General features: G+C 41.6%; 1 protein-coding gene across 1 annotated transcript; it reads left to right on the top strand.

Annotated features, from left to right (window-relative positions):
- The first annotated feature begins 1,903 nt into the window (after nucleotides 1–1,903).
- Nucleotides 1,904–27,898, top strand: STARD7 (StAR related lipid transfer domain containing 7). Its single transcript, XM_047067476.1, has 8 exons — nucleotides 1,904–2,652; nucleotides 12,105–12,313; nucleotides 12,881–12,930; nucleotides 14,667–14,777; nucleotides 14,858–14,940; nucleotides 15,383–15,482; nucleotides 25,011–25,095; nucleotides 25,946–27,898. The coding sequence occupies exons 1-8, from the start codon at nucleotides 2,333–2,335 to the stop codon at nucleotides 26,128–26,130; spliced, it is 1,143 nt and encodes a 380-aa protein (XP_046923432.1). The 5' UTR covers nucleotides 1,904–2,332; the 3' UTR covers nucleotides 26,131–27,898.

Below are 27,898 nucleotides of genomic sequence, written 5' to 3'. Positions count from 1 at the left end.
CTTACACAAGAAAAGCTCATGATGAAGAATTTGGGGCCAACAAAAGTATACAAAGGGAATAGTTTTTCAACTCGTTCTGGGGATACACAAGCAAAAAGTTTGTTGATAACGGATTGGAAGGGAGGTCAGGCTAGAGAATACTGTTAGGGCCTCAACAGAAAAGTAGAAGAGAGAATGGTGTAGAAGAAATTGATCTATAAAATTCTAAAGTGGAAGAATTGGTAAGTTGGTACAGAAATGGAGACAGCAAGCATATTTATGCCATCCTTTTAAAAAACAAAATCATAGCTGTGAAAGGAAGGAGAGTGGTGGTCTCTGAAAAGAGGATGAGTTAAAGGTCTCTTTTTCTCAAAGCTTTTTTGAAGATGGACTTATGTTTATGTACTGAAGGAAGAAGCAGTAGAGATGGAGAACAATGGCTAGATTTGAGGGTTAGAGGGGCTCAGCTGAAGTTCTTGAGAACTCATTTTGATAAACAAAACAAAAACAGAAAAGAAAAAAAAAAACAACCAAAAAAGCAGAAGTCCTAAGCTTTTAATCAAGGGAGCAAGACAGTAGGAGAGTTCAACCTCTCTCCACACAGCCCCCTCCTGGCCATCACTGGGAAAATCCTGACTCAAAGTTTCAAATACTATTTTCTGTTGTATACCCATTTCTCCTTACCTGCTTTCTGGGGAAAATAAATATCAATACCAATCCCTGGAGTAAAAGCAGACAGTCTGGATAGGATAGGTCTAAACTTCAGCTTTTTTTCTCTTTTTAGAGAAACATTTTTTATTAATCTCTACAACGGTTCAAATAGCTACCGTAAGAGTAAAATTTCTAAATGCATTGTCTTGGAATGAGCACAACCCCTTTTGTAGCAAGACAACCTTTTACATATTTTTTCTCGTCCCTAAGGTACCTGTAAGAAAAAAAAAAGGAAATAATTTAGTGTAAGGTTTTCCTACTGGACATCCAACAGTTGTATTAATGAGATGGGTACAGATTAGTAATTTGATGGCTTTCGAGATCGTTTAGCCAGGGTGTTCACGGCTGGTGCAAAGTAGGTTTTAGGAGACCTGTTTACCTTCTCACGCTAACATCTTTGAGTCAAAGAGAGTGGGACAGCTACTACGCGAACTAGGGCATCTGTCCTAAGTAACTCCATTCTGCTGCCCTTTTACCAAAAGGTTTTTCAATTTCCAGACTGTGACAGGCCACCTGCCCACGTAGCTCTCTGGAAAGTGTCCTAGGCTCTAAGGAGGCCACATCGGCCCACTCTAGCGACGTGGGGTTCAGAGAGAAGATGAGTGCTACGACTCCGACCCTCGGAGACCATCCCAGTACCTTTGGTTATTAAAAGCGCTTCCGGGAGAGGCCAGCCGGAGAGATCGAAGAAGGTATTGATGGCAGCTGCTTCTAGGCCTCAGCAAGGTCTCCATTCACCAAAGGAGTCTACACCGTCCCGCCCTCTCCCCACCCGAACCTGGACACCCCCAGCGTCCCGCAGAGGCAATACCAAGACCCCATTCCACCCAAGATTCAAAGTAGTGAAACAGGAGACGCTCCCCCGCCTCTCAAACCAATTGAGCACTGCGCAGGACTCTAACTGACACCTGGTCGCGCCCCCCCGCGGGGTGGGGTCTTTTGGTCGGAATATGGCGGCGGCGGCGGCGGCGGGGTCTACGGGTCACTCTCCGAGGCGCCCTTGACTGGCTCTCTGCCGCGCCACCTACCTTGCTAGCTAGGGGCCCGGCGCGCTACACGAAGGGGCGGGAAGGAGCGCTGACGAGCACTGGGCAGCGCCAATCAGCACCGAGGAGTCCGGACCGCGCCCAATCAGGAGCCGGGTGGCCACGAAGGGGGTAGGTTGCAGGCGAGCAGCGCATGTGGCGGACGCCGAACGCCCGGGACCTCACCTGCTGCTGCGACTGAGCCGCCCACCTCGCTGCTTCCCGAGCGCTGCACATCAGGGCCCCGGTGCCGGCTTGACGACGCCAAGGAAGCAGGGAGCCAACAACGCTGACCGGCTGTTGGCCTGCCGCGTTCGCGGCCTGAGCCCAGGAAGGCCTCTTGCAGAGGTTGCGGGGCCACCCCCGCGACTGTGCCATGACCGACTCTCTCCGCAAAGGGGACTCTTCCTCAACGTTTACTGCGGAGAGAGATGAAAAGCCTGTTAGACCGTGAGACGAGCTCGGGGCCGACCGACTAGGGGCACTCGCGGCAGGCCGCCCGCGCCTTCCCGGACCCGTTCTTTTTGCCCTGAGAGGGAGGCCTAGTTCGCCTCCGGGCGCGCAGCGGGCGCCGAGGGGTGGGGCAAGAGGGTCTGGGCGGGGCGCGCGTCGGCGGCATGTTCCTGCGGAGGCCGCGGGCCCTGGCCGCCTGGCTAGCGGGCGCGGCGGCGGCGGGACGCGCGGGGGCGCGGGGCGGGGGCCTGCTAGCCCTGCTGGCCAATCAGTGCCGTTTCGTGACGGGCCTGCGTGTGCGGCGCGCGCAGCAGATCGCGCAGCTGTACGGCCGCCTCTACTCGGAGACCTCGCGCCGCGTCCTTCTCGGCCGCCTCTGGCGCCGGCTGCGCGGCCGCCCTGGCCATGCCTCTGCCTTGATGGCGGCGCTCGCTGGCGCGTTCGTGTGGGACGAGGAGAGGATCCAGGAGGAGGAGTTGCAGAGGTGAGTCCGGAGACGAGGTCGTTCGGTCCGGTTCGCTGGCGCGGGTCAGATTGGGAGATCGGCACGTCGGTCCTCGGGGCCTGCCTTTTCGGTCAGTGTGTCCGGTTTACCCGGTGGTACTTGAAGTGACGATGCAGTAACTCGATCCTGTTTTAGCACACCATGTTTTTTTTATTGTCTTTCTGTGCTAATTTCATTTGTCTGGCTAGAAATAACGAAATGCAGATTGGTGTAGGTGGGAAGACTTTGAATAGGGAGCATCACGCCGAAGAAATAACGTTGTAAAAAACAAATTAGGTCTTGAAGGCATGTAACCCATTGGTTCACGTAATCTTTAATTCTTCCAAAAAGGTGCAAATTCAGTGCAGGTTTCAAATTTGACCTAAGGATATGTAATTTACAAAATTACTGCATTCCAAATGGGATTTCGTGAGAAATGCCAGGAGAGCTCTTTTGCTGCTGTGACAGAATTATGAGGCTGGAAAGGCTTTTGGCTTCTCAAACCAGTAGCCCAGGCATTTTAACCTGCAAAAATTAGGTCAGTTTTTTGCTGCTTTAACTACAACTTAGGGAATAGTGTTTCATTAGGCTCTGAAGTTATGCTGTCATCATCATCAAAATTTCTGGGTGAAAAATGCAGTACCATTGGTTGAATTTGATAATCTGTGGTTCTGAGTCTTAATCCTTATAGTTTTCAACTAATCTCATGGGGGAAGCCTTGATTTAGCTCTTGCTTTACAGTATCTTTGTATTTTCCTTTTTTTAGTAAACTTTTTTTTTAAGTTTATTTATTTTGAGAGAGAGCATAAGTGGGAGAGGAACAGAGGAAAAGGGAGAGAGAGGGAGAGAATCCCAAGCAGGATCCGAAGTGTCAGCGCAGAGCCCACAACCGGGGAGGTAATGACCTGAGCCGAAATCAGAGTCCAGATGCTTAACCAACTGACCCACGCAGGCACCCCTCTGTATTTTCCTTTTAACAAATATCCCCTCTCTCCCTCCACCCCCTAAATTTTTGTTTCCCTGTAAATCTTTACAAAATTAGGTGGTTGGCCCTAGGCTATGGTTTTGATCCCTGCATTAGTATGATATACATATAGAAAACTTACTAGTTACTAAATATCCACCTTGAGGATATAAATGCAATTGAAAATCTTAATCTTATTCACAAAAATGTTAAGATACCAAAGCATGATAGGTTGCTTGCCTAGTTTCTGTTAGTATTCTTGTGCAACTTCTCAGTCTCAGGTATGGGAAATAAAATGACTTATGGGAGGAAAACCTTTGTATTAAGAAATTATCAATTAACTGTTTGAATTTTCATTTTCTTTTTGATGATGAAATACCCATGTTCCCCAGTAGTCAAGTTTGAGAGGAAAATTCCCAGTTGGATCTATTTAGAAAGAAAAGAAAACCAGAAAAGGGCTACCTGGTGCAAAAGAGAGGGAGATGTTTTGGGATGGGAATTGAATAGTATTGGGGGCCTGGGTGGTAGATGACGTTCTTTGGCTTATTTCATGTGTTTTTATGGACAGTCTGTCCTGGAGCCTTTGTTTAGTAGGCCTCCCATTAGCAGGAGCTAGAGAGGAAAACAAGATAAAAAATGCATGTGGTAAACATTTGAGTCCGTAGTCACTACCCACTGTAGCAGAAAGAGACCAGTTGATGGCCAGGCCCTGTATTCGTACCATTTCCCTTCTCTTTGAGCTGTCTGTGAAACCCGGGGGCATTTGAAACACTCGTGGTTCTAATCCAGCTCCTGAAGAGGTATTGCCCTCTGTTAACCCACTCGCGAATTTCATAAGCTTAGATGAAGGCCAGTCAGAACACTTAAGGTCCTTTCTGATTCTCCAGAGTTGTTCTAGTAAAGTCCTTCGTTTAACAATTTGTTTTCTAGTTCATGCTTGAATTCAGTCATATACCTAAAATTTGATGAAGGTGTCCATTTTGAGAACTAAAAAAAAACGTTTGTTATCTTGCTAGGGAGACGAATAGTAACGCTGTTCAACTATATGCCGATTGTACGGTGGTTCTATAGGTTTCTTATGTTTCTAATATCTTGTCATATATTTAATAAAATATTCTGGGTTCAGGTGAACATTTTTTGTTTGTCGTTTAAGTATTTTATTTGCTTTAAAGGAGGCACTGCTGAGGTTCTTATAGCTAGTTTGGAACATCTTAGATTTTGTTTGTTCTAGTGAAATGATTTTGGGTGGCTTCCATAATGGAGCGCGGTTGAATGTGCCTCAGGACAAGTGCATTTTTTTCATTGTTAATGGAAGAAGAGCATGATTGTCCCATGGCCCCTAAATCACAGCATTTGGTTCTTCTGTGCTGTTTTTGTACCAACTTGTGCTGGTACTCTTTGAATGTATGCTTTAAACGTGGCGTGTGTTTTTTCTTATGTTACTTGAGTCTCCGTTCAGAATGAAAAGGAATAACCTGGCTTTCAATTCTTCTATGCTTGAGAACATCTTAACAAATAGAATCTCATTTATTTAGCAACAGCAAGAAAATTTGAGAAATGGAGTAACGTGTACAAAGTGACTCTGGCACACTGATGGGCACCAGGTGTAGAAATCAGGTCTTTTAATGCTTGGTCTAGTATTCTTACCCAGTGGCTTCAATTAAACAAATCAAACAAAATAACTTTCAATCATTGTTTTTGGTACTAGCTGGCATTCTGTGAGCCCAGGACAGATCTTATGGAAAAATACAGTAGTAATTTTTTATTGCTTTGGAACATTAAAAAAAAAATTACAAGAACAAAAGGAGGAAGGAAGTTAAGAAATATGAAAGGCTAGGGGAAAATGTTCTATTAACCCCTCCCCCTGTTAAAAAAGTTACAGTCCATTGCTCCAGAAATTTGAGTAAATAAGTGCCAGTAAAATTTCATAAAGAAATTGTTTAGTTTCCCGCTTTTATCTCAGGGCATTTAGAATAATTGTAACTTTTGTTACATTGTTTTGTGTATTATTAATTAGATAAATGACCAACCAAAGGTCCTTCATCTTTTTTGCCACTGTCACTTGAAGATTTTTTGCTGGCATACCCTTCTTAGATCATCAGAACTACATTAAACCTGACTTGAAATTTTTTACATTGTCTTCATTATTTTACCGTTATCCAGTTGGCCCAGAATTGCAGTGAGCTAGCTGATGTTTTGTTATTTGTAGATGTGTTGTCTCGTAACAGTTGTACTTGAAAGTTTCTAACTTTGACCATAATTTGTAATTAAGGAAGGGATTATGTGAATTGAGGCAGTTGTTTTACTGAAATTACTAATTTTGGGATGACTAATTTCGGGATGGCTTTATTTGAATCATTTTGGGCCCTTATATCAAACTCTATACTGGGGCAGGACTTACATGGCCAAACCTGGTTGTACTTACTACTCTGTTTTAATAGTTTTATGTCTTCATTTTCTTTCTATACCTCTCAATCCATATTGAAATGACTTTAGTTTTGGAGAAAGGTAAGCATTGGCTGTCTTTTTCTTAATCCTTTTACTAATCTGCTGGTTCTGTTACTATTTTGGGAATAATCTCTTTTGTCCTTTCTTCTTATTACCTGTTTAAGTCTCTTAGATAACAAGGTTTAGACACTCACCCTGTCCAAACAGGATTTGGCACAGCAGGCTAAAGAGATGTATGGCGAGAGGTTTTCCTTCCTCCACATACAGGATAGTGACTGACTTTGAACACCTGTGTGCTGCTAATGATGTCTGTCATGTCAGCATTTAGAAGTTGAGACCCTTCAGGGGCGCCTAGGTGTCTCAGTCCGTTAAGCGACTGACTTTGGCTCAGGTCATGATCTCACAGTTTGTGGGTTTGGGCCCCACATCGAGCTCTGGCTCAGAGCCTGTAGCCTGCTTCTGATTCTGTGTCTTCCTCTCTCTCTGCCCTTCCCTCTGCTTGCAGTCTGCCTCTCTCTCTCAAAAATAAATAAACATTAAAAAAAAAAAAAAAAGAAGTTGAGACCCTTCACATATTGTTGAATCTGTGGACAAGAATCATTTGCATTTTCATGTCGCAGTCTTGTGCCAGCATTCAGATTGTGCTATTTCAAGTATGAATGTCAGGCCTTCACAAGACATTTCTCTCCCCCTCTGGGGACTTGGTCTCATAATTTTAATCAAGGTCACCTAGTGGCCTTTAATTATATAGGAGAGGTTGATAAAGCAATGGGTCAGAAGCTCTGTACCACCTTAGAAGGCCATTAAAAGTATTGCCTATAGTCATATAATTTTCTTAAAACCTTACTATGTAATTTTATGAGCCTCTGATGAAGTTTTAATAAGACATTCCTCCCCTTCTTCATTATGTGATAAGAATGACATTCAAGGGTGGTGCTTAATTTTTACTGAAGAATGCTTTACTTACTAGTCCTGAAAAGTGTCATAATTGGTGCTGTGTGATGCCTGAATTGTTCTCTGAGCCAGTCTGGTTCTGGTTTTGCTTTTGCTTTTTTCTCTGAAAGATCTTACTGTATAAAGTTCCTTTCCTATTTCTATATGTGTTTGTAGTGGTAGCAGTGAATCCTGTTTTGCAATTTTTAATTCAAATTAAAACTTTTTAAAAATGGTTAAACTTTTTTCATCAGAACGTCAGTATAAATTGTACTGGCTAGGGTTCTTGGTTGCAAACAGAGGTGATATTGGTTAACTTAAGCCAAAGGGATTAATCAGAAAGATGTTAGGTCACTCAGGGCATTGACAAGAAGACCAGAGTACAGGTTGGCCAAGAGACCAGCCAAGACTTGCCGTAGGAATAATCAGTCTCCTTAGGGTACTAGTGCTGATTTTGTTTCCCCTAGGTTGGTTGCACTGCTGGACTCTCAACTCCTTCAAGATCACTGAGAATAATCTCCAAAAGATCCCATGCCTTGTATTATTTCCTCAAGATTCACATCCTCTACCAGAAGTCTCTAATTAACCTCCTTTAAGTTAGGTGCTGTACTCCAACTGCTAGGGCTTGAAAGAGGGCTATATCCCACCTATTTTGGGATTCTCATCGAAGCCCAAAGTTTAAAATCCAGAGAAATGGAATTTTAGAGCTAATAGAAACCTTCAAGAAATAATGTCCTAACATTACAGGTAGAAAAAGGGAGGGATTTACAGGTAAAATGAGTTGGCATAAGATCACATAGTTGGCAGAGTGAGGACTGGAACACAGGTGTTTACAGTCACCATCACTTTGGGTTGCTCTAAACTTTTAATCTTGGGCCACTAGTATAACTTTGAATTTTTGGCTTTTAAAGTAATGTGTTAATATAATCTTTTAATAAGAATTTGAATCATTGAGGCCTGCTTTCATATATACTCCATTTATTCAGTAAACATTGGAGTGTTTGATGTTTACTTGGTACTTCTAGATGCTGGGAATACAGACATGAAAGACTGATTTGGGGACATTAGGGAATTCATAGTTTAGTAAAGAGGAGACATGTATAAAGATAGATTAATTATAATATGATATATGGCTGTAGAGGAATAAAAGTAAAAGAATATGGTTACTCTGCCTGGAAGTTGACCTTGAACTGTGTGTTTTTTTGAAGGTTGAAGAAGAGTGGGCATTTCAGACAGTCTATCAGTAGTTGATGTCTTCTTCAGTCTTGAATAACAGAAGAGTTGTATATGATGCAGACAGCCAGCAATCTTTCTTTCCATGGGCTATTTAAACGTTAAGGCAAAAATATAAGCCATGTTTTAAAAAACTATTATAAAATGTTTCAGATGTATAAAAAGACTTTAACATGAATGTTACAAATACAGTTATATTTAAGAAAGAAAATAAGATGCCATTAAAGACTTCTCTGTACTCTTGTCCAGTTGAAATCTCCCCTGTCCCCCAGATTATCTATCTCAGTTTGTTGTAATTCATTCCCATCTGTGTCTTTATACATAGGCATATGTTCCTAAATAATATATAATGGAACATAGAAGGTTATATGGTATTATCTTGGATGTTTTAAAGCTTCATGTAGTTCTGAACAAAATACTAACAAACTGAATCCAACAACATATAAAAAGGGACATGAAGTAGTGGGTTTTATTCCAGGAAAGTAAGGTTAGTTCATCAAATAAAAATCAGTTTAATACATCGCGTTAATAAAGGCTAAAAAACCACATGATCATCTCAGTACAGGCAGAAAAGTATTTTGACAGTCCAACCTCCTCTCATGATAAATCATTCAACAACTAGGAATAGAAGGAAACTTCCTCAACTTGATTAAGGGCATCTACAAAAGACATAGCTAGCAGCATAGTTTAATGGTGAGGGACTGAAAGGTTTTCTCTTAAGATCAGGAATAAGACAAGTATGTCTGCTCTCACCACTTCTGTTCAACATTGTACTGTTCAACAACATTTTTTTTTAAACTGCGAAAGATCATTGCAAGAATTTTTAAAACATATAAATGGGCAGATAAGCTGTGTTCATGGAATCGAAGATGATTGTGAAGATAGCAATACTAGTCAAACTGATCTATAAATTCAATACAATCCTCATCAAAGTCTTAATTAGTACACTGTTTTGTGCAATTTGACAAGCTGATCCTGATACTCATATGGAAATGAAAAAGACCCAGAATGGTCAAAACAGTTTTGAAAAAGGAGGACAAAGTTGGAGGACTCTCTCTTCCTGATTTGAAAACTTATTACCAAGCTATAGTAATTAAGATGATATGGGGGGTGCTTGGGTGGCTTAGTCAGTTAAACATTGGACTCTCGGGGCGCCTGGGTTGCTCAGTCGGTTAAGTGTCCGACTTCGGCTCAGGTCAGGATCTCACGGTTTGTGAGTTTGAACCCCGTGTCGGGCCCTGTGCTGACAGCTCAGAGCCTGGAGCCCGCTTTGGATTCTCCCACTCTCTCTGCCCCTCCCCCACTCGCACTCTGTCTCCGTCTCTCAAAAATGAATAAATGTTAAAAAAAAAAATTAAAACAAAACATTGGACTCTTGATTTCAGCTCAGATCACCATCTCACAGTTGTGGGAATGAGTGCCGTGTTGGGCTCCACACTGTGTGTGGAGCCACTTGGGATTCTCTCTCTCACTCTCCTTTTCCCTTTGCCTCAAACCCATTTACCCTCTCTCTTAAATAAATATTAAAAAACATATATGGTACTGGCATAAGGATGGATAAATAAATTGTTGGAATAAAATGGAGAGTTTTAGAAATAAACCCTTATATTTATGGCCAGTTGATTTTCAAAAAAAGTGCCAGACAATTCAGTGAGGAAAGAATAGTCTTCAGATGGGTCTGGGACAACTGGAGAGGCACATTCTAAATAATGAATTTAGACCCCCCTGCCTCATACCATACACAAAAATTAACTCAAAATGGATCGAAGTGTAAACTAATACTAAAACTTTTTTTTTAATACTAAAACTCTTAGAGGAAAATATAGGCATGAGTCCTTATGACTTTGGATTAGGCAGTGATGGTTTCTTTAGCTGTAACTCCAAAAACACAGGCAATCAAAGAAAAAATAGGTGAATTGGATTTCATCAAAATTAAAAACTTTCGTGCATCAAAGGTCACTATCAAAAAACTGAAAAGATAACCCAAAGCAATGGACAAAATAGAAATTATATCTGATAAGGGACTGTTATTGAGAGTATATAGAAGAACTCTTACATTTCAACAATAAAAAAATGCAATAAAATAACAGTTTAAAAATAGGCAAAGGGGCGCCTGGGTGGCTCAGTTGGTTAAGTGTCTGACTTTTTTTTTTTTTTTAACGTTTATTTTTGAGAGACCGAGTGCGAGCGGGGGAGGGAGACATGGAATCTGAAGCAAGCTCCAGCTCTGAGCTGTCAGCACAGAGCCTGAAGCAGCCTTGAACTCAGGAACTATGAGATCATGACCTGAGCCAAAGTCAGACGCTTAACCAACTGAGTCACCCAGGTGCCCCCAAATGTCCGACTTTTGATTTCGGGTCACGTCATGATCCCAGGGTTCCTGAGATCAAGTCCTATGTAGGGCTTTGGGCTGACAGTACGGAGCCTGCTTGGGACACTCTCTCTCTTTCTCTTTCTTTCTCTCTCTCTCTCTCTCTCTCTCTCTCTCTCTCTCTCTCTCTGCCCCGCCCCCACATGCAGTGCATATGTGCTCTTTCTCTCAAACATTTAAAAATAGGCGAAGAGTTCCATAGCTGTTTCTCCAAAGAAGATACGCAAATGGCCAATAAGCACTTGAAAATATGCTTAGCATCATTAGGCCCTGGGGAAATATAAATCAAAGACCATAATGAGATATGCTTCTCACACCCACTAGGATTGCTAGAACCATGAAGATAGACAATAACAAGTGTTGGCAAGGATGTGAAGCAGTTGGAACCCTCATACATTGTTGGTATGAATATAAAAATGGTGCAGCTGCTTTGGAAAATAATTGGGCAGTTTCTCAAAAGGTTAAACATAGAGTTGCCATGACCCAGCAAATTCGATCCTAGGAATCTACCCAAGAGAACTGAAAGCTGTGTGGAACTGTGTCTACATGAAAACTTGTACACAACTGTTTATGGCATTATTATTTATGACAGCCAAAAAGTAGAAACTTACTTAAGTGCCCATCACCTGATGAATGGATAAACAAAATGTGATGTATCATTCAATGAAATAGAAGTATTCAGCCAAAAAAGAGGGGAACAAAGTACACCATGAATGAACCTTGAAATTATGCTGAGTGGAGGGGTGCCTGGGTGGCTCAGTCGGTTAAGCATCCTACTTGAGCTCAGGTCATGATCTCGTGGTTTGTGGGTTTGAGCCCCACATCGGGCTCCATGCTGACAGCTCAGAGCCTGGAGCCTGCTTCAGATTCTGTGTTTCCCCTCTCTTTCTGCCCCTCCCTCCCTCTCTCTCTGTCAAAAATAAACATTAAAAAATTCATAAGAAAATATGCTGAGTGGAAAAAGCAAGACACAAGGGACTATATATTGTATAGTCTTTATATTAATTGTCCAAAATAGACAAGTTCATAGAGATGGAAAATAGATGAGTGGTTGTGAGAGGTTATGGGAGTGAGTGACTGCCAATGGGTATAGTTTTTTGGGGGGATGATGAAAATGTTTTGGAATTAGTGGTAATGGTTACACAACCTTGTGACTATACTAAAAAACATTGAATTATATGCTATAAAATGATGATTCTTCTGGAATGTGAATTATATTTTTAAAAGAGGAGGAAAAATATGTAATATAAGTTTTTATAATCAACCCTTTGAGGTAGGTGCTGTTATTATCCCCATTTTACAGATTAAGACTACAGACTGGTCAAGTAATTTAATGTTTTGGTGAATGAAAGTTGGACTGGGATTCAAACTCAGGAAGTCAGGTTTTTATTCATTTTATACTGCTTTAAACCCACACCTTTCTTATGCAAGTCATTGTGTGGACATTTCATTTCACAGGTTAATTACAACCACCTGCACCATTCCTTTTGTTTTTCTTTGCAGATCCATTGATGAGATGAAGCGGTTGGAGGAAATGTCACATGTGTTTCAGCGCTCTGGAGTTGAACGCCACCCTTCAGAACCAAAATCCCAGACAGAAGGGAATGAAGATTTAGGGGGCAAAGAGCAGCCATGGGAAATGGTGATGGATAAGAAACACTTTAAGCTGTGGCGGCGCCCTATTACAGGCACTCACCTTTACCAGTACAGAGGTGAGCCCAGCTTGGCTGCCTTGTGTGTTCCATGGTTGCCCAGGTGTGCAGGACTTTTGTTCCTCATCCTCTCTAAACTGTTCTTTTCTGATTCTTGATCAGAAAATTTAGCATGGTTTCTTGTTTTTGTTTTGCCTCCCCCAGATGACAAGTATCTCAGTGTCTTCATTGCTATACTTTGCTGTAGGTTGTCTTTGTCTTACTTTGCTGTCCCAATATGATAATCTAGTTTTTGAATCTGCCTTTTATTTTTCTATAGCAAATGTTTTTTTTTTGTTGTTGATGTTTATTTATGGGGGGCGGAGGGGCAGAGAGGGAGTGAGAGAATCCCAAGCAGGCTCTGCTGTGTCAGCACAGAGCCCCATGTGGGGCTCCATCTCAGGAACCCTGGAGTCATGACCTGAGCTGAAATTAAGAGTCACCTAACTGACTGAGCCACCCAGGTGCTCCTGAATCTGCCTTTAAGATCTGTCTGTACTCTATAATTGGAATGCAGTTAAGTGATAGGAATAAGGCAAGTGATGGGGATGTGGCATTAATCCCTTATTCTTTGTTATGTCATTCTAGTTTTTGGAACCTACACAGATGTGACACCCCGGCAGTTCTTCAATGTTCAGGTGAGTAAATTTTTCTTCCCAGATTTGGAGCTTCTGAGCCTGGAAATCCACTGCAAACTGTCCACATGAATAATTTTTTTAACTCCGAAGACATTGGCTTCAGTACATCTGTCTATTTTTGTATCCTTCTCCTGTCAAATAGCATCTAGGTAGACATTGGACTTACTCTTTGTCCAAGGGGATGAGACTGATTCTATCCTCTTACAGGGCTGTTGGGAAGATCAATTAGAGGAATGTAATTGAACGTTTTTAGTATTTTATAAGGCGTTACAGTTATTTTTTCCTAAACAATTTAAGGGTAAGTTACATACGTGTCCCTTTATTCCGAAATCCTTTAGTGTGTATTTCCTAAAACTAGACATATTCTCCTAACTGTGGTGCCATTATGAAAGTCTATAAATTTAACATTGATGCAGCTCTTATACTCTTTTTTTTTTTTTTTTTTTTTTTGCAGCTCTTCTACTCTTGTTTGTATTCCAGTTTTTATCTATTGACCCGATAATGTTCTTTACAGCATTTTCCTCTTGAGTGCAGATCCAATCAGGATTTAGTAATGTGGAATATTGCCACAGTGAAGCTATTTATTTAGTAAAGATGAAGAGTATTCAAAGACTCCTTTCTTCCTTGGGTGGAAATGTACGAAAAGGGGAGGTGGGATCACCTAGAGTTGTATAAAAAATTTTTTTTCCTTCTTGGATTTTTCACTGTTTTATCGGGCTTTCAGTAACTAATTAATGATTATAACACTCACTAATAATATGCAAGTGCGCACTTCCCCCCAAACACTGAATTTTGTTAATTTATATGGAGTTTTTGTTGAGTTTGGATGTGTATGATATGTCTTATTTTGAAATTCCCTAGTTACAAGTGATGCTAGAAATATAAAAATACACTGCCTGCATTTCTTTTTGTGAAGTGTTGCTCATACTTTTGGGCTTTTTGTCTGTTTAAATCTTTAAAAATTTGTTTTACCCTTGTACATTTGTATGTCACTACCTATTAAATTTTCCCTAAACATGTCTATCACAATATTTTTTTCTTATATTTTCCTTTGCTTTGCCTTTTTAAAAAAATATTTGAGAGAGAGAGAGAGAGAGAGTGGGGAGGGGCAGAGAGAGGATCCGAAATAGGCTCCATGCAGTCAGTGCAGAGCCTAACGTGGGGCTCGACCCCATGAACTATGAGATCATGACCTGAGCCAAAATCAAGAGTTGGTTGCTTAACTGACTGAGCCCCCCAGGCGCCCCTGTGCTTTGCCTTTCTTTAGTAAGATTCACTTTCAAGATAATGCTATTGGCCTATAAGAAAGGATTTTGAGGGGCGCCTGGGTGGCGCAGTCGGTTAAGCGTCCGACTTCAGCCAGGTCACGATCTTGCGGTCCGTGAGTTCGAGCCCCGCGTCGGGCTCTGGGCTGATGGCTCGGAGCCTGGAGCCTGTTTCCGATTCTGTGTCTCCCTCTCTCTCTGCCCCTCCCCCGTTCATGCTCTGTCTCTCTCTGTCCCAAAAATAAATAAACGTTGGAAAAAAAAAAAAAAATTAAAAAAAAAAAAAAAAGAAAGGATTTTGAAAGACTTGTCTAAAATAAACACAGCTGTGTTTTTCATACTTTGCCACTTTTAGGTCAGGTTTCCATTTCAGAATAAGATCCTTGGGTCAGAGGTCCAAGCATCTGGAGAAGTCTTCTGCAGCTTTGTTTTGAATTTCTTAGGTCTTGACAGTCTCTTCTCTTTCTACAGCTGGATACAGAGTATAGAAAAAAGTGGGATGCCCTGGTAATCAAGCTGGAAGTGATTGAGAGGGATGTGGTTAGTGGTTCTGAGGTTCTTCACTGGGTAACCCATTTTCCTGTGAGTATTTTCGTTACTATTTTTACTTTTATCACATCCATGTGAGGCAGAACACTAATTCTGCCTATTCTTTCCTTTAGTATCCAATGTATTCCCGGGATTATGTTTATGTTCGACGGTATAGCGTGGATCAGGAAAACAACGTGATGGTGTTGGTGTCACGGTATGTGTGGTTACTTGTGGCTCCTCCTGAGATCCTTTAGCTGTGTCCTTCATAGATGTCTGGTGGGAGTTTGTATGGTCTTGTTAATAGGGGTGCTGCTAGGACCCCATCCATCCCAGCTAGAACACGAGTGGGCTTTGACTGGTGACAGTCTAGGAAGATAGAAGGGATGTAAGCTTTTCATTAAACCATTTTTTTAACCTTAATATTGATAATTAGAAAAATAAGTGCTTTTTTCTTCAACACGAAGGTTACAAAGCCTAGGAATCACCAAGGAAACTCACTTTGTTTTTAGAACTTAGTTTGTATTCATTCATCTTGGTGACTCTCTGTTTTATTTTAAAAATTAGAGTCAGCTTTTTAGATTTTCCCCTTAACTTTAGCTCTTACGCTGTTTTGTATGTAAACATTACTGAGTTTCCTTAACTTTTCTCCTTACCAGTGCTGTGGAGCACCCTAGTGTTCCAGAGTCTCCAGAATTTGTAAGGGTCAGATCGTATGAATCCCAGATGGTTATCCGTCCCCACAAGTCATTTGATGAGGTGAGTTTTACATCATCCGAGAGATGATGTGTAGCTGCTATGGGATTTTCTCAAGGAATGCCTTTTGTCTGAACTGGGAAGGGCAGTGGTTCTCAAACTTGGCATGCATCAGAGTCCACTGGAGCTTGTTAACATACAGTGCTGGGGTATGGCCCAAGAATTCTCATTTTTAAGAGGTCCCAATGTGATACTACTGGTTTGAGAACCATTGCTGTAGGGTGATAACACCTGGAAGATCCTCCAGGACAAAGTTCTGATAACCCACGATTCCTGTTTGTATGAGAGACAGGAGAAGACGACGGCCTGTTAGCGGCATTCTTTGGGAACTGAAGGAGCATCTTTTCCATCAAAATTTCACCACAATGGGCAAAACATTTGAAACCTTTCTGGATTTCTGTTTCCTTATCTGTAAAATGAGAGGGTTAAAATAATGTTCTCAGCTTTCTTTAAAATCTGTGACCTTTCTTTGAGAAGAATTTTTTTTTCAACGTAGGGAATTGCTTTTTTTTTTTTTTTTTTTTGTCAAATCTATTGAGTTTACTATGTATTGATTCCAGTGGTTGCTGGTTTTAGTTGTATTTCACTTTACAATTAAAGGCTTTGTTTCTTTCCATTACTTTTATTTTTGAGCTGGATGAACTGTGTGTTAGTATGGTTTTGTTTTCAACAAGTTGTTCTATTTATACTGCCTGACGTGGGACTTTAAATTTTTTTTTTTCAACGTTTTTTATTTATTTTTGGGACAGAGAGAGACAGAGCATGAACGGGGGAGGGGCAGAGAGAGAGGGAGACACAGAATCGGAAACAGGCTCCAGGCTCCGAGCCATCAGCCCAGAGCCTGACGCGGGGCTCGAACTCACGGACCGCGAGATCGTGACCTGGCTGAAGTCGGACACTTAACCGACTGCGCCACCCAGGCGCCCCATGACGTGGGACTTTAAATATGACAGAAATGGTGGTTCACTTCAGTTAATGTGGTGATTGACTCTTTTTAACTGGGAGATCTGTGTGTTTATTTGTATACTATTTTTAGAACAGTATTTTTCAAACAGATTGCTACCCATTAGTGGAAGACAAAATTACTTTAGTGCATTATGACCAGCTAAAAAAAAAAGAAAAGAAAAAATATACGGAGTAGAAATCATCTGAGTGTAAGCATATTTCATGAGACTTGTTTAGGTACATAAGGATGTATGAATGTGTGTGTATGAGGCTGAGAGAGAACTGGTTGCAGTGTAAAAAGTTTATTTACAATGTGTTGTAGTTAAAAAGTCCTTTAGAACTTTAGAAAATAGAAAAGAAGTAGTAAGGCTACTTAGTGTCCATGGCTAGTTGCCTTTAGGAAGGGGAGCCTGGGTCAGGCTGGAGACCGTGTGGGAGACAGACTTAGGTCTCACTCTTTTCCTTTAAAATTTTAACCTTGCCCCCCATGTATTTCCTATTGGGAAAAAACTGACTTGAGTTCCAGCATTGCTACCTTTAGAAACCATGACCATGAAATAGCCAAGGCATCGTTTAGCACCTAGCCGAGTGTGTTGTATCTAGCAGGGGCCCAGTAAATAATTTCTTTCAGTTGGGGTGGGGGAACAATAGAGATTATCTATATAATTCTTTTAGTATATTGGTGGCAAGCTCTTATGAAAAAGGTAAGATTTGAGTGGGGTCTCTTGAAAAGGCAGACTGGATAGAGGAAAACAGGAAGCGCCCTGGGGGCAGACACGGCATGATTTATCAAAGACAAAGACAAAAATGAGCCATGAATAGGTTCAGAGACTCACCACTTAGAAAGGAAAGTTGAGATTAGGGAGGAGTGATAAGTTAACATTGACCATGTAGATAGAATACTTGAAAACCAGGCAGCTGCATTTGGACTTGGCAGATGGAAAATAGATCCTTGAGCCAAGGTATGGTGTTTTATTTGTTTTACTTTTATATACATTTCAAATTTTCCCTAATTAAAAGATAAAGAGGGGCGCCTGGGTGGCTTGGTCGGTTAAGCATCCGACTTCGGCTCAGGTCATGATCTCACGGTCCGTGAGTTCGAGCCCCGCGTCAGGCTCTGTGCTGACAGCTCAGAGCCTGGAGCCTGTTTCAGATTCTGTGTCTCCGTCTCTCTCTGCCCCTCCCCTGTTCATGCTCTGTCTCTCTCTGTCTCAAAAGTAAATAAATGTTAAAAAAAAAAAATTAAAAGATAAATAAGTAGAAAGAATCATGTTGATGAACCTTCTGTATCCATTCCCAGCTCCAACAGTGATCAACTCATGGACAAACTTATTTTATCTATATCCTTTCTTGTCCCTTTTCCTGCTCTCCTCATTATTTTGAAACAGTTTCTTGCTTTACTATAGAAGAACCTATAGAAGAATTCTTCTATAGATATTTCAGTATTTATCTCAAAAAGAAAAAACATTTTTGAAAATATACCCTCAGTGTCATAATGATCCCTAATATCAAATAATCTAGTTAGTGTTCATATTTTCCTGATGGTCCATGAATTTTTTTGTAGTTGGTTTATTTGAATCAGGACTCAGTTGGCTCAGGTCATGATCTCCCAGTTGTGAAATGAAGCCCTGCGTCAGACTCCGTGTTGGGCATGGAGCCTGCTTTAAAAAAAAAAAAAAAAAAGTTTGGGCACCTGGGTGGTGGCTCAGTTGGTTAAGTGTTGAGTCTTGGTTTTAGTTTTGGTTGAGTCTTTGGTTTCTGTCTGTCTCTCTCTCAAAATAAAGAAATAAATTAAAAAAAAGTAAATATCTTTTTTTTTTTCCATATTTATTTTGAGAGAGCACGAGCTGGGAGGGTCAGAGAGGATCCCAAGCAGGCTCTTTGCTGTCAGTGTGGAGCCTGGCACAGGGCTTGAACTCATGAACCGTGAGATCATGACCTGAGCTGAAATCAAGAGTCGATGCTTGAGCCACCCAGGTGTGCCAAAAGATATATATTTTTTTTTTAATGTTTATTTGCTTTTTGAGAGACAGAGTGTGAGCAGGGCAGGGGGCAGAGAGAGAGGGAGACATGGAATCAGAAGCAGGCTTCAGGCTCTGAGCTGTCAGCACAGAGCCTGACGTGGGGCTTGAACTCACAGACTGTGAGATCATGACCTGAGTTGAAGTCGGACACTCAACTGACTGAGCCACCCAGGCTCCCCCCAAAAGATAAAATTCTTGAAGGAAAAAAAATATGATTCAGACTCTAGACATTTGAAATTTGTTCATATTATTTCTTGAGTCTTTTGAAGTCCGTATGTTTCCCCTCTTTTTTTTTGTTTTTTGTTTTTTGTTTTTTGTTTTTTTTGTTTCTTCTTGTTGTTGCTGTTTTGCAATTATATTTGTTGAAGAAGCAGTGTTTTTTTGTCCTGGATCTTGATGATTGTATCTCCATAGTATCATTTAATGTGTTCCTCTGTCCCTGTCCCCTGCCTGTATTTCCTGGGTATTGGTAGTTACTGTTCAAACCTCAGGCTTGAACAGATTCAGGTTGGTTGGTTGTTTTGGGCAAGACCACTGTATCAGAAGGCCAGTCGATGACTGTTTCTTTCTTTGTGAATTCAGAAATGATTGGTGATTATGGCTCAGATCCGTTATTTCATTAGGGGTATAACAAATTGCTGGTTTTGTAATTCCTTTATTTTTCTTCATTTATTTCCACTTATTAATTGAAACACATTAGGGTAATTTTCCTCACCAACTGTTTGGTTTTCTATAGTGCACATAGGAAAGGGAAGTAAGAGAAATGCATTGGTCCTTTCAACCAGGGATCCTCCAAAGGTAAAGTTTTTATTTTTTTGTTATAGACAAATACCATTAGTCTTTGCTGTAGAAGAACTGATAGAAGACTTCTTCTAATGCTATTTTAGTTGTGTTTTTTTTTTTTTTAATTCAAGTTAGTTAACATATAGTGTAATAATGATTTCAGGAATAGAAGTTAATGATTCATCACTTACATATAACACCCAGGGCGCATCCCAGCAAGTGCCCACCTTAATGCCCCTTGCTCATTTAGCCCATACCTCCCACCTAGCACCCCACCAGCAACCCCCAGTTTGTTCTCTGTATTTAAGAGTCTCTTATGGTTTGTGTCCCTCTCTGTTTTTATATTATTTTTGCTTCTCTTCCCTTATGTTCATCTGTTTTGTATCTTAAATTCCACATATGAGTAAAATCCTAGGCTATTTGGCCTTCTCTGCCTGATTTATTTCAAACAGCATGATACATTCTAGTTCCATCCACATTGTAGCAAATGGCAAGATTTCATTCTTTTTGATTGCCAGGTAATATTCCATTGTGTGTGTGTGTGTGTGTGTGTGTGTGTGTGTGTGTGTGTGTCTGTGTGTATCATAGCTTCCTTATTCATTAGTTGATGGACATTTGAGGTCTTTCCATACTTTGGCTATTGTTAATAGTGCTGCTATAAACATTGGGGTGCATGGCCCCCCTTCAAATCAGCACTCCCATATCTTTTTGATAAATACCTAGTAGTGCAATTGCTGGGTTGTAGGGTAGTTCTATTTTAAATTTTTTGAGGACCCTCCACACTTTTCCAGAGTAACTACATCAGTTTGCATTCCTACCAGCAGTGCAAAAGGGTTCCCCTTTCTCCACATCCTTGCCAGCATCTGTTGTTGCCTGAATTATTAATTTTAGCAATTCTAAATGGTGTGAGGTGGTATCTCATTGTGGTTTTGATTTGTATTTTCCTGATGATGAGTAATGTTGAGCATTTTTTCATGTGTCTGTTAGCCATCTGGAGGTCTTCTTTGGAGAAGCGTCTATTCATGTCTTTTGCCCATTTCTTCACTGGATTATTTGCTTTTTGGGTGTTGAGTTTGAGAAGTTCTTTATAGATTTTGAATACTAACTGTTTATCTGATCTGTTATTTGCAAATATCTTCTCCCATTCCATTGGTTACCTTTTAGTTTTGGTGATTGTTTCCTTCGCTGTGTAGAAGCTTTTTGTCTTGAGGGTAGCTATTTCAGTTTTTAAACGTGTTTGGTTAGTTTTAACCTATTGCAGTTATTCTTTTTCTTTTTTTCAGTTTATTTTGAGAGAGAGGTGTAAGCAGGGGGGAGGGGCAGAGAGAGGGAGAGAGAGAATCCGAAGCAGGCTCCAAGCTCTTAGCACAGAACCCAGTGTAGGGCTTGAACCCATGAACTGCAAGATCATGACCGGAGTTGAAATCAAGAGTTGGATGCTTAACTGACTGAGCCACTCAGGTTTGTCCCAATTTTGGCCATTAGGGGCCTCATCTTCCTGGCTTGAATCCTTTTGACTTGACCTCAGGGGTTCTTTTGTTTTCTGCTGTTACAAGATATCCTAGGTTCATCTTGTATAGGTTTAGCTGTAAACCTGAAATTAGCATTTCTTTAGGGAGTCCTGGTTCCTTTTAAGAAAATGTCATTTAAATACCAGGATTTGGGGGTGATGACTGGCTCGCTCAGTCAGTAGAGCCTGTGATTCTTGATCTCAGGGTTGTAAGTTCAAGCCCCAGGTTTGGTATAGGGATTACTTGAAAATAAAATCTTTAAAAATAAATAACCAGAATTTGGTTTCTAGGAGTAATAGCTATTGGTTTGCTCATTGTTTTTAGGTCTTTTCAGAAGATAGAACTAAGTAATAAATTTTACTTGTTTGTTTTAAAGATAAATCTTAAATACATGCCAATACTTTCTTTTTTTAATTTTTTTTTTCAACGTTTTTTATTTATTTTTGGGACAGAGAGAGACACAGCATGAACGGGGAGGGGCAGAGAGAGAGGGAGACACAGAATCGGAAACAGGCTCCGGGCTCCGAGCCATCAGCCCAGAGCCTGACGCGGGGCTCGAACTCACGGACCGCAAGATCGTGACCTGGCTGAAGTAGGACGTTTAACCGACTGCGCCACCCAGGCGCCCCTACATGCCAATACTTTTAATTCAAATTTCAGACTAGAGAGTTGTTTATTATTTTGTGTCTTACATCTATCATCTTTTCCCATGATGAGAAATTCAGTTCTTATCACTCCAAACATAACTACTCATTTGCTTTAACCTGAAATATACACAACAGCTTCAGAGTAATACCGCAAAGATCACCAATAATGTGATGATTTAAAATTTGTATATATATATATTTTTATCCTTAGGGTATGTACACAGGGTACAAAATAATTGAGTTTTAAAGTTACTTGAGAGGCACCTGGGTGGCTCAGTCAGTTAAGCCTCCAAATTCGGCTTAGGTCATGATCTTGTGGTTTGTGGGTTTGAGCCCATGTCATCTCTCTGCTGTCAGCGTGAGCCCGATTTGGATCCTCTGTTCCTTTCTCCCTCTGCCCCTCCCCCACTCTCTCTCTCTCAAAAAATAAACATTAAAAAAAAGTTTTTTATTACTTTTCTTTATTTTTGAGAGGCAGAGAGAGGGCACGAGTGGGGGAGGGGCAGAGAGAGAGACACACACAGAATCCAAAGCAGGCTCCAGGCTCTGAGCTGTCAGCCCAGAGCCCGACGCGGGGCTCGAACCCATGAACTGTGAGATCATGACCTGACCCAAAGTCGGTCATTCAACCGACTGAGCCACCCAGGCGCCCCCAAAAATAAACACTTAAAGTTATTTGAAATAGGTGTTCTCTTTGTGATTTTTTTTACTGACTCAGTTTGTAGTTGGGTTCCCTGTTTTCTACTTTATCTTTGATTTTTAGATACTGCTTTTTAAACTTAATTTTGTTTTATTAAATTATGAAAAAATTTGTTTTTCCAAAGTGAAATTTATCAATAACTAGAGTGATTTGGCTTATATCCCTGTACCTTCCACCCAGTTCCTTCCTTCTTCTTATGGGTAATCATTGTTTTTGGTTTCCTTTTAAAACACAAGTAGTGGTGGATGAGAACCTGGGTCTCTTGACTTCTCAGCCCAAGTGTTTTATGGGAAGAATAAAGTCTTTTATATATATTAACTAATTTAGTCTTCTAGCCAACCTTTGTGGTGGGTACTGTTACTGTTTCCACTGTACAGGTTTTACCTTTCCCTTCTCTTTACTTCCATAGTATTCATCTGTATCTCTGTTATGGCATCTATTCTGTTAATTGAAAGCTCCTGAGGGCAGGGACTAGCACATTTTTTTTGCTCTGTCATACCCAGCACAGTGCCAATCACAGCAGACATTCAAATACGTATTGAGTAAACGAATAAAAGATTAAACAGTCCATTCAGGAAAAAAAAGAACTTTGGTGTAAAAGCATGGGAATTTAGGGGCACCTGGGTGGTTTAGTCAGTTGAGCATCCCACTTTGGCTCAGGTCATGATTTCATGGTTTGTGAGTTCAAGCCCTGCATCGGGCTCTCTGCTGTTGGAGCAGAGCCTGCTTGGGATCCTTTGTCTCCGTCTCTCTCTTCGCCTCCCCTGCTTGTGCTCGCTCGCTCGCTCTCTCAAAAATAAATACATAAACATTTTAAAAAATTGGTTAAAAAAAAAAAAAACCATGGGAATTTAAAGTTGTAGTTCTACCACCTGGAGTTGTGGCCACTCTGCTTTAAAAAGTACAGACATAGGGGGGCGCCTGGGTGGCGCAGTCGGTAAAGCGTCCGACTTCAGCCAGGTCACGATCTCGCGGTCCGTGAGTTCGAGCCCCGCGTCAGGCTCTGGGCTGATGGCTCGGAGCCTGGAGCCTGTTTCCAATTCTGTGTCTCCCTCTCTCTCTGCCCCTCCCCCGTTCATGCTCTGTCTCTCTCTGTCCCAAAAAAAAAAAAAAAAAAAAAAAAAAAAAAAGTTGAGAAAAAAAAAAAAAGAAAAAAAAAAAGTACAGACATAGGAGCACCTGGGTGGCTCAGTGGTTAAGCGTCCGACTTCAGCTCAGGTCATGATCTTATGGTTCCTGAGTTGGAGTCCCATGTCAGGCTCTCTGCTGTCAGCACAAAGCCTGCTTCAGATCCTCTCTGTGCCTCTCTCTCTGCCCCTCTCCTGCTCACGCATGTACTTGCTCTCTAAAAAATAAACATTAAAAAAAAAAGTGCGACATAAGAGCGGTTTTCTCTTACCCCTTTGGATGGAGCGCGATCGGTTACTTCTCCTAGGATCAGGACACTTGTAAATCTCCTTAATTTCCTGTCCTTCACTGGAGTTAGGCAATGAGAGTGCTGAGCCAAAAAGAATGGTGGGTGCAAGGGCCCTGCAGTCAGAATTCTGGGTTTGTCTTCACTGTCATTGAGTATGTGGGTAACCTTGGGCAAACCTCCTTCTTTTTGCTCAGTTTCCCCCCCTATAAAATGGGGTAACAGTATCTACATTATAAGTTGAAATAGTTCCTGGCACACCATTAAGTGGTCTATAAAGGTTTGCTGGTAGTAGTAGTAGCAGCAGCAGCAGCAGTGCGGCAGAGTTTATATCATTTTCAAAATAATTTTTAAAAATTAAAAAAAATTTTTTTACATGTATTTATTTTTGAGAGACAGAGCACAAGTGGGGGAGGGGCAGAGAGAGAAGGAGACACAGAATCCAAAGCAGGCTCCAGGCTCTGAGCTGTCAGCACACAGCCTGACACGGGGCTCGAAAACTGTGAGATCATGACCTGAGCCGAAATCGGATGCTTAACTGACTGAGCCCCCCAGGCACCCCCGGGAATTTTTTTTTAATGTTTATTCTTGAGAGAGAGAGAGAGAGAGAGAGAGAGCGAGCACAAGTGGGGGAGGGGCAGAGAGAGGGAGACGTGGACTCCGAAGCAGGATCCAGGGTCCGAGCTGTCAGCACAAAGCCCGATGCAGGGCTCGAACCCATGAACCACGAGATTATGACCTGAGCCAAAGTCGGACACTTCACCAACTGAGCCACCCAGGCGCCCCAGAGTTTGTATCATTTTGATAAAGATTAGGACCTTTAAACATTTTGGGATATGTGTTGGGATTTTCAAGACCACTCCCAAAATTCACAGGAAGGACTCCTAGGACTCAGCATGTAATTGTACTCATGACTAAGATTCATTATATAGTCATGTAGTAAGGATACGCAGCTGGATCATAAGGGAAGAGACAGGCAGAGTCTGAAGGAATCCATGTGGAGGCTTCCTCTTGCTCTCTCCCATGAAGGAGAGCATATTCTTCCAGCAACAAAAACATAGCAACAGGTATGTGATGTTTCTGCCCAGAGAAGCCCATTAGAGACTCAGCACCCAAGATTTTAATTCAGGGCTGGTCACATAGGGATCCTCTGCATAGCACATACCAAAATTCCAGATGTCCCCAGAAGGAAAACAGGTGTTTAGCACAAACTGTATGATTGTTTGCACAAACAGACAAGACACACAGGGAGTCACCCTTACATTTAACTGTTGACTGGGAATACTCCGGGAGCCGAGTTCCCGGACACCACCCGAGGGCCAACCTTGTAGGGTGGCCCTTCTACGAATGGCAACCTCTCAGGTCTTCAGTGTTAACGTTTTTCTGCGCAGGGTAAAAAATGACACTGTCTGCCCCAGAGTCCGATCATGATCATTCTGGGGTACTGGATACGGAAGCTGTGGTGGGTAATTCAGGTATCATTATTTTTGTTGTACTTCTTTTTCAGAATGGCTTTGACTACTTGTTGACCTACAGTGACAATCCCCAGACTGTGTTTCCTCGCTACTGCGTTAGTTGGATGGTTTCCAGTGGTGAGTGGGCACTTGTATACAGGGCCTGGAACCTGGGCTGAGCATTTTGTTTTTCTCTAGCTCTTAATGGCAAGCAAGATTAGTGCTTGTCTCATGGGAGCACTGTTGGAGAAATTAAATATCTTTCCTGGTCCATTCTTGAATACTATGAAGACATTGAAGCCTCCAGCTGGGGTTCAGAGGGATGAGAGTTAGGGAGTGCCTGAAAGCAACATGTGCCCAGAAGGGAGTTTTAAGAACAGTTGCTTAGCTTTTATTCCTTAAATATGGACTGTGTATGTTAATGTGTTAACAATTTTTTTTTTTTTTAGATAGTGTTGGAGGCCATACAATCTGGTGGAAAAAATGTGGTAGTTATAGGACAGTAACCTTGAGAAAGGGGCTACCATGTATCTTGACAAAGGCTACATATCACAGCTGTAACTGTACCTTTTTCTTCCAATTCCTTGTTTTAAAAAGCATCCTCATGTGATTTTCTTTCTTTTGCTTCTCTGTAGGCAGCTTCTAATACCTCAGGGGGAGAATGGAGAGATTAGGCGTTTCTGTTTGATATTTGTCTAAATAAAATTGGCAGATAATTAGGCTATGCTACTGATAAGTGGTATTTTAATCACCTAAAAGCCTTATGCGGCTTGATCAGTACCCCTTTCCAAAGGATCTCTGAGGTCATGGATTGTTTTCACTCTGTATACATTTTAGGAGGCAGCTGTCACTCACAGGTTGTTGATTAGGCTGTGATCTCTATAAGAAAGGAATTGGCTCCCTACCATGAAAGAAATAGGGCCTTCTAATTTTGAGCCTATTGTCGGTTTGTATTTCAGCCTACCCAGATTTTCCTCTCTCCCACCAGGCATGCCAGATTTCCTGGAGAAGCTGCACATGGCCACTCTGAAAGCCAAGAACATGGAGATCAAAGTAAAGGACTATATCTCATCTAAGCCTCTGGAAACGGGTAGTGAAGCCAAGGCTACCACCCCGTCTTCAGAGCGGAAGAATGAGGGTAGTTGTGGCCCTGCCCGGATCGAGTATGCTTGAAGGGTTTTGGGATAAGAAGGGACAGGCTGCTTTTAGCCCTGTCTCAGTTCCTTATCTGCTACAGAATGGGGACATGTATTAGAAAGCGTCTGCTGTAACCACCAGTGCAGGATGACTCAATAACTGGTGTCCGATTTCATTCAGAGCCCTTATTGCTCTTTATCAAAACAGGAGGAATCATCCATGAGGGCGTTGTCATATTCTCAGGCCAAGCATTTTGAAATTCAGTATTTCATTGAGCTAATCTGGAACAAACCTCTCACCTCAGGCCAGAAGGGGACAACTTCTTTTCGCTTCCTGAGTAGTTTCCTCTGCCAACATTCCAGTTCTCACCATCGGTTCTGCAGCGCTTGGGATTTCCTTCAGTTCTGAAGGTCCAGCTGGAAAGTACAGTTGGCCAGTTGAGTCTTCAATGAGGGGTCATTGGGAGTGCTCTTGGTAACAGTCCTAGTGTTGAATGGATGTGAACTATTGCTTGGCAGTGTAAGTGCCTTGTCCTCACCCCGCTTCTATCTTTAGGGACATCAAGTTTGTACCAAGGAATTTCTGCCTCCCAAATACCACCCCATTGACTCGCCATCCCCCAAAGCAGTTTCCTTTGCATTGACCAGTTCTTCTCTATTCATGCCCTGTATTAATTTGGATCATCGCCTCCTTCCTTAGTCCGTTTATCAAGAACACTGGGAAATGAATCCTTTCAGATGGTAGCTTTCTGTGTCATCAGTGTTTTGATAGGGTCAGTGGTGATGCTCAAAATATCACACTTTAGGTTTGGGTTTTTTTTTGTTTTTTTGTTTTTTTTTTAACCTTTGTGTCAAAACGTAGGAATTGGGAACTTGAGTAGGATTTCTCCATAGTCCTACTGTATAGAAAACACCATTTTGATTCAGGCATTATTTTTCACACTTCAGGTTTGACTGGATGCTGAGGACTTGTCCATCTTGGAAGGCTAAAGGCAGAGGAATGGGGGTTGGGCCACTCCCTTGGAGCTCTCAGAGCTGTAGACAAGCTGTGTGAAGAAATAGATGTAATCTTGCCCCAAATACTGATATAATGGGGATGTGGTTTATGTGACCCTTTTGTTCCTCTGCAAAGTTTTTCCTCCTCTTTTCAGAGTTAAAACGAAAGCAAACTACACTGTTTGGGTAAAGTCACAATCAGATGGTATCAGTTTGGCCTGGCTGATTTTGCTTATGGTCCTGCTGCAATCTGACAGAATAGGGATCAAGTTTTAAATACTCCCTTCTCTTTTTTCCGTAGAATTTAAATGGCTGGATTTTCCCCTTTTTTCCTACTTGGCTACCCTTTTGTGTTGTTGAAAAGGGGATCTAAGCCTCAGATTGACTCAAACCTCTGGACATTTTTGTTGCCTGTTAAGTTTTGTGCCAAGGAAATAACTGCCCCCGTGTTTCATGTCTTGCCTTCTCTGAGTCATTGGCAGAACAGAGAGATGGGTTGAGTATCTCCAGCTTCTTTTCGTTGATCATTTCTCTCTTCTCATCCCCAGGACTTCACAGAAGCCAGGGAAAAGCTCCCTGGGCTATGTCTGAACTTAGCGCCTGTGATTGTTGGGGCATGGATGGTGGTGTGGGCAAGAGTGTGTGAGTGCACAGGTGTTAAGGAGCTACGTGTTGCTCATGTTCCTATTTTTGGCAACTTGACCCTATACTTGGGGTCAGTCTGTACAGTTACTTATGTCATTGTAATGATTTCACTTCTAACTGTGACATTTTTATCAAATGTGTGAATAAATACATAAAGATTGGTA

Source organism: Lynx rufus, unplaced genomic scaffold (assembly GCF_022079265.1).
Source record: "Lynx rufus isolate CCGP_SWC_20201006 ecotype Redwood Valley unplaced genomic scaffold, mLynRuf1.p SCAF_8, whole genome shotgun sequence".
In the NCBI taxonomy this organism is placed as follows: domain Eukaryota; kingdom Metazoa; phylum Chordata; class Mammalia; order Carnivora; family Felidae; genus Lynx; species Lynx rufus.
This window is presented reverse-complemented; position numbering and strand designations above follow the sequence as displayed.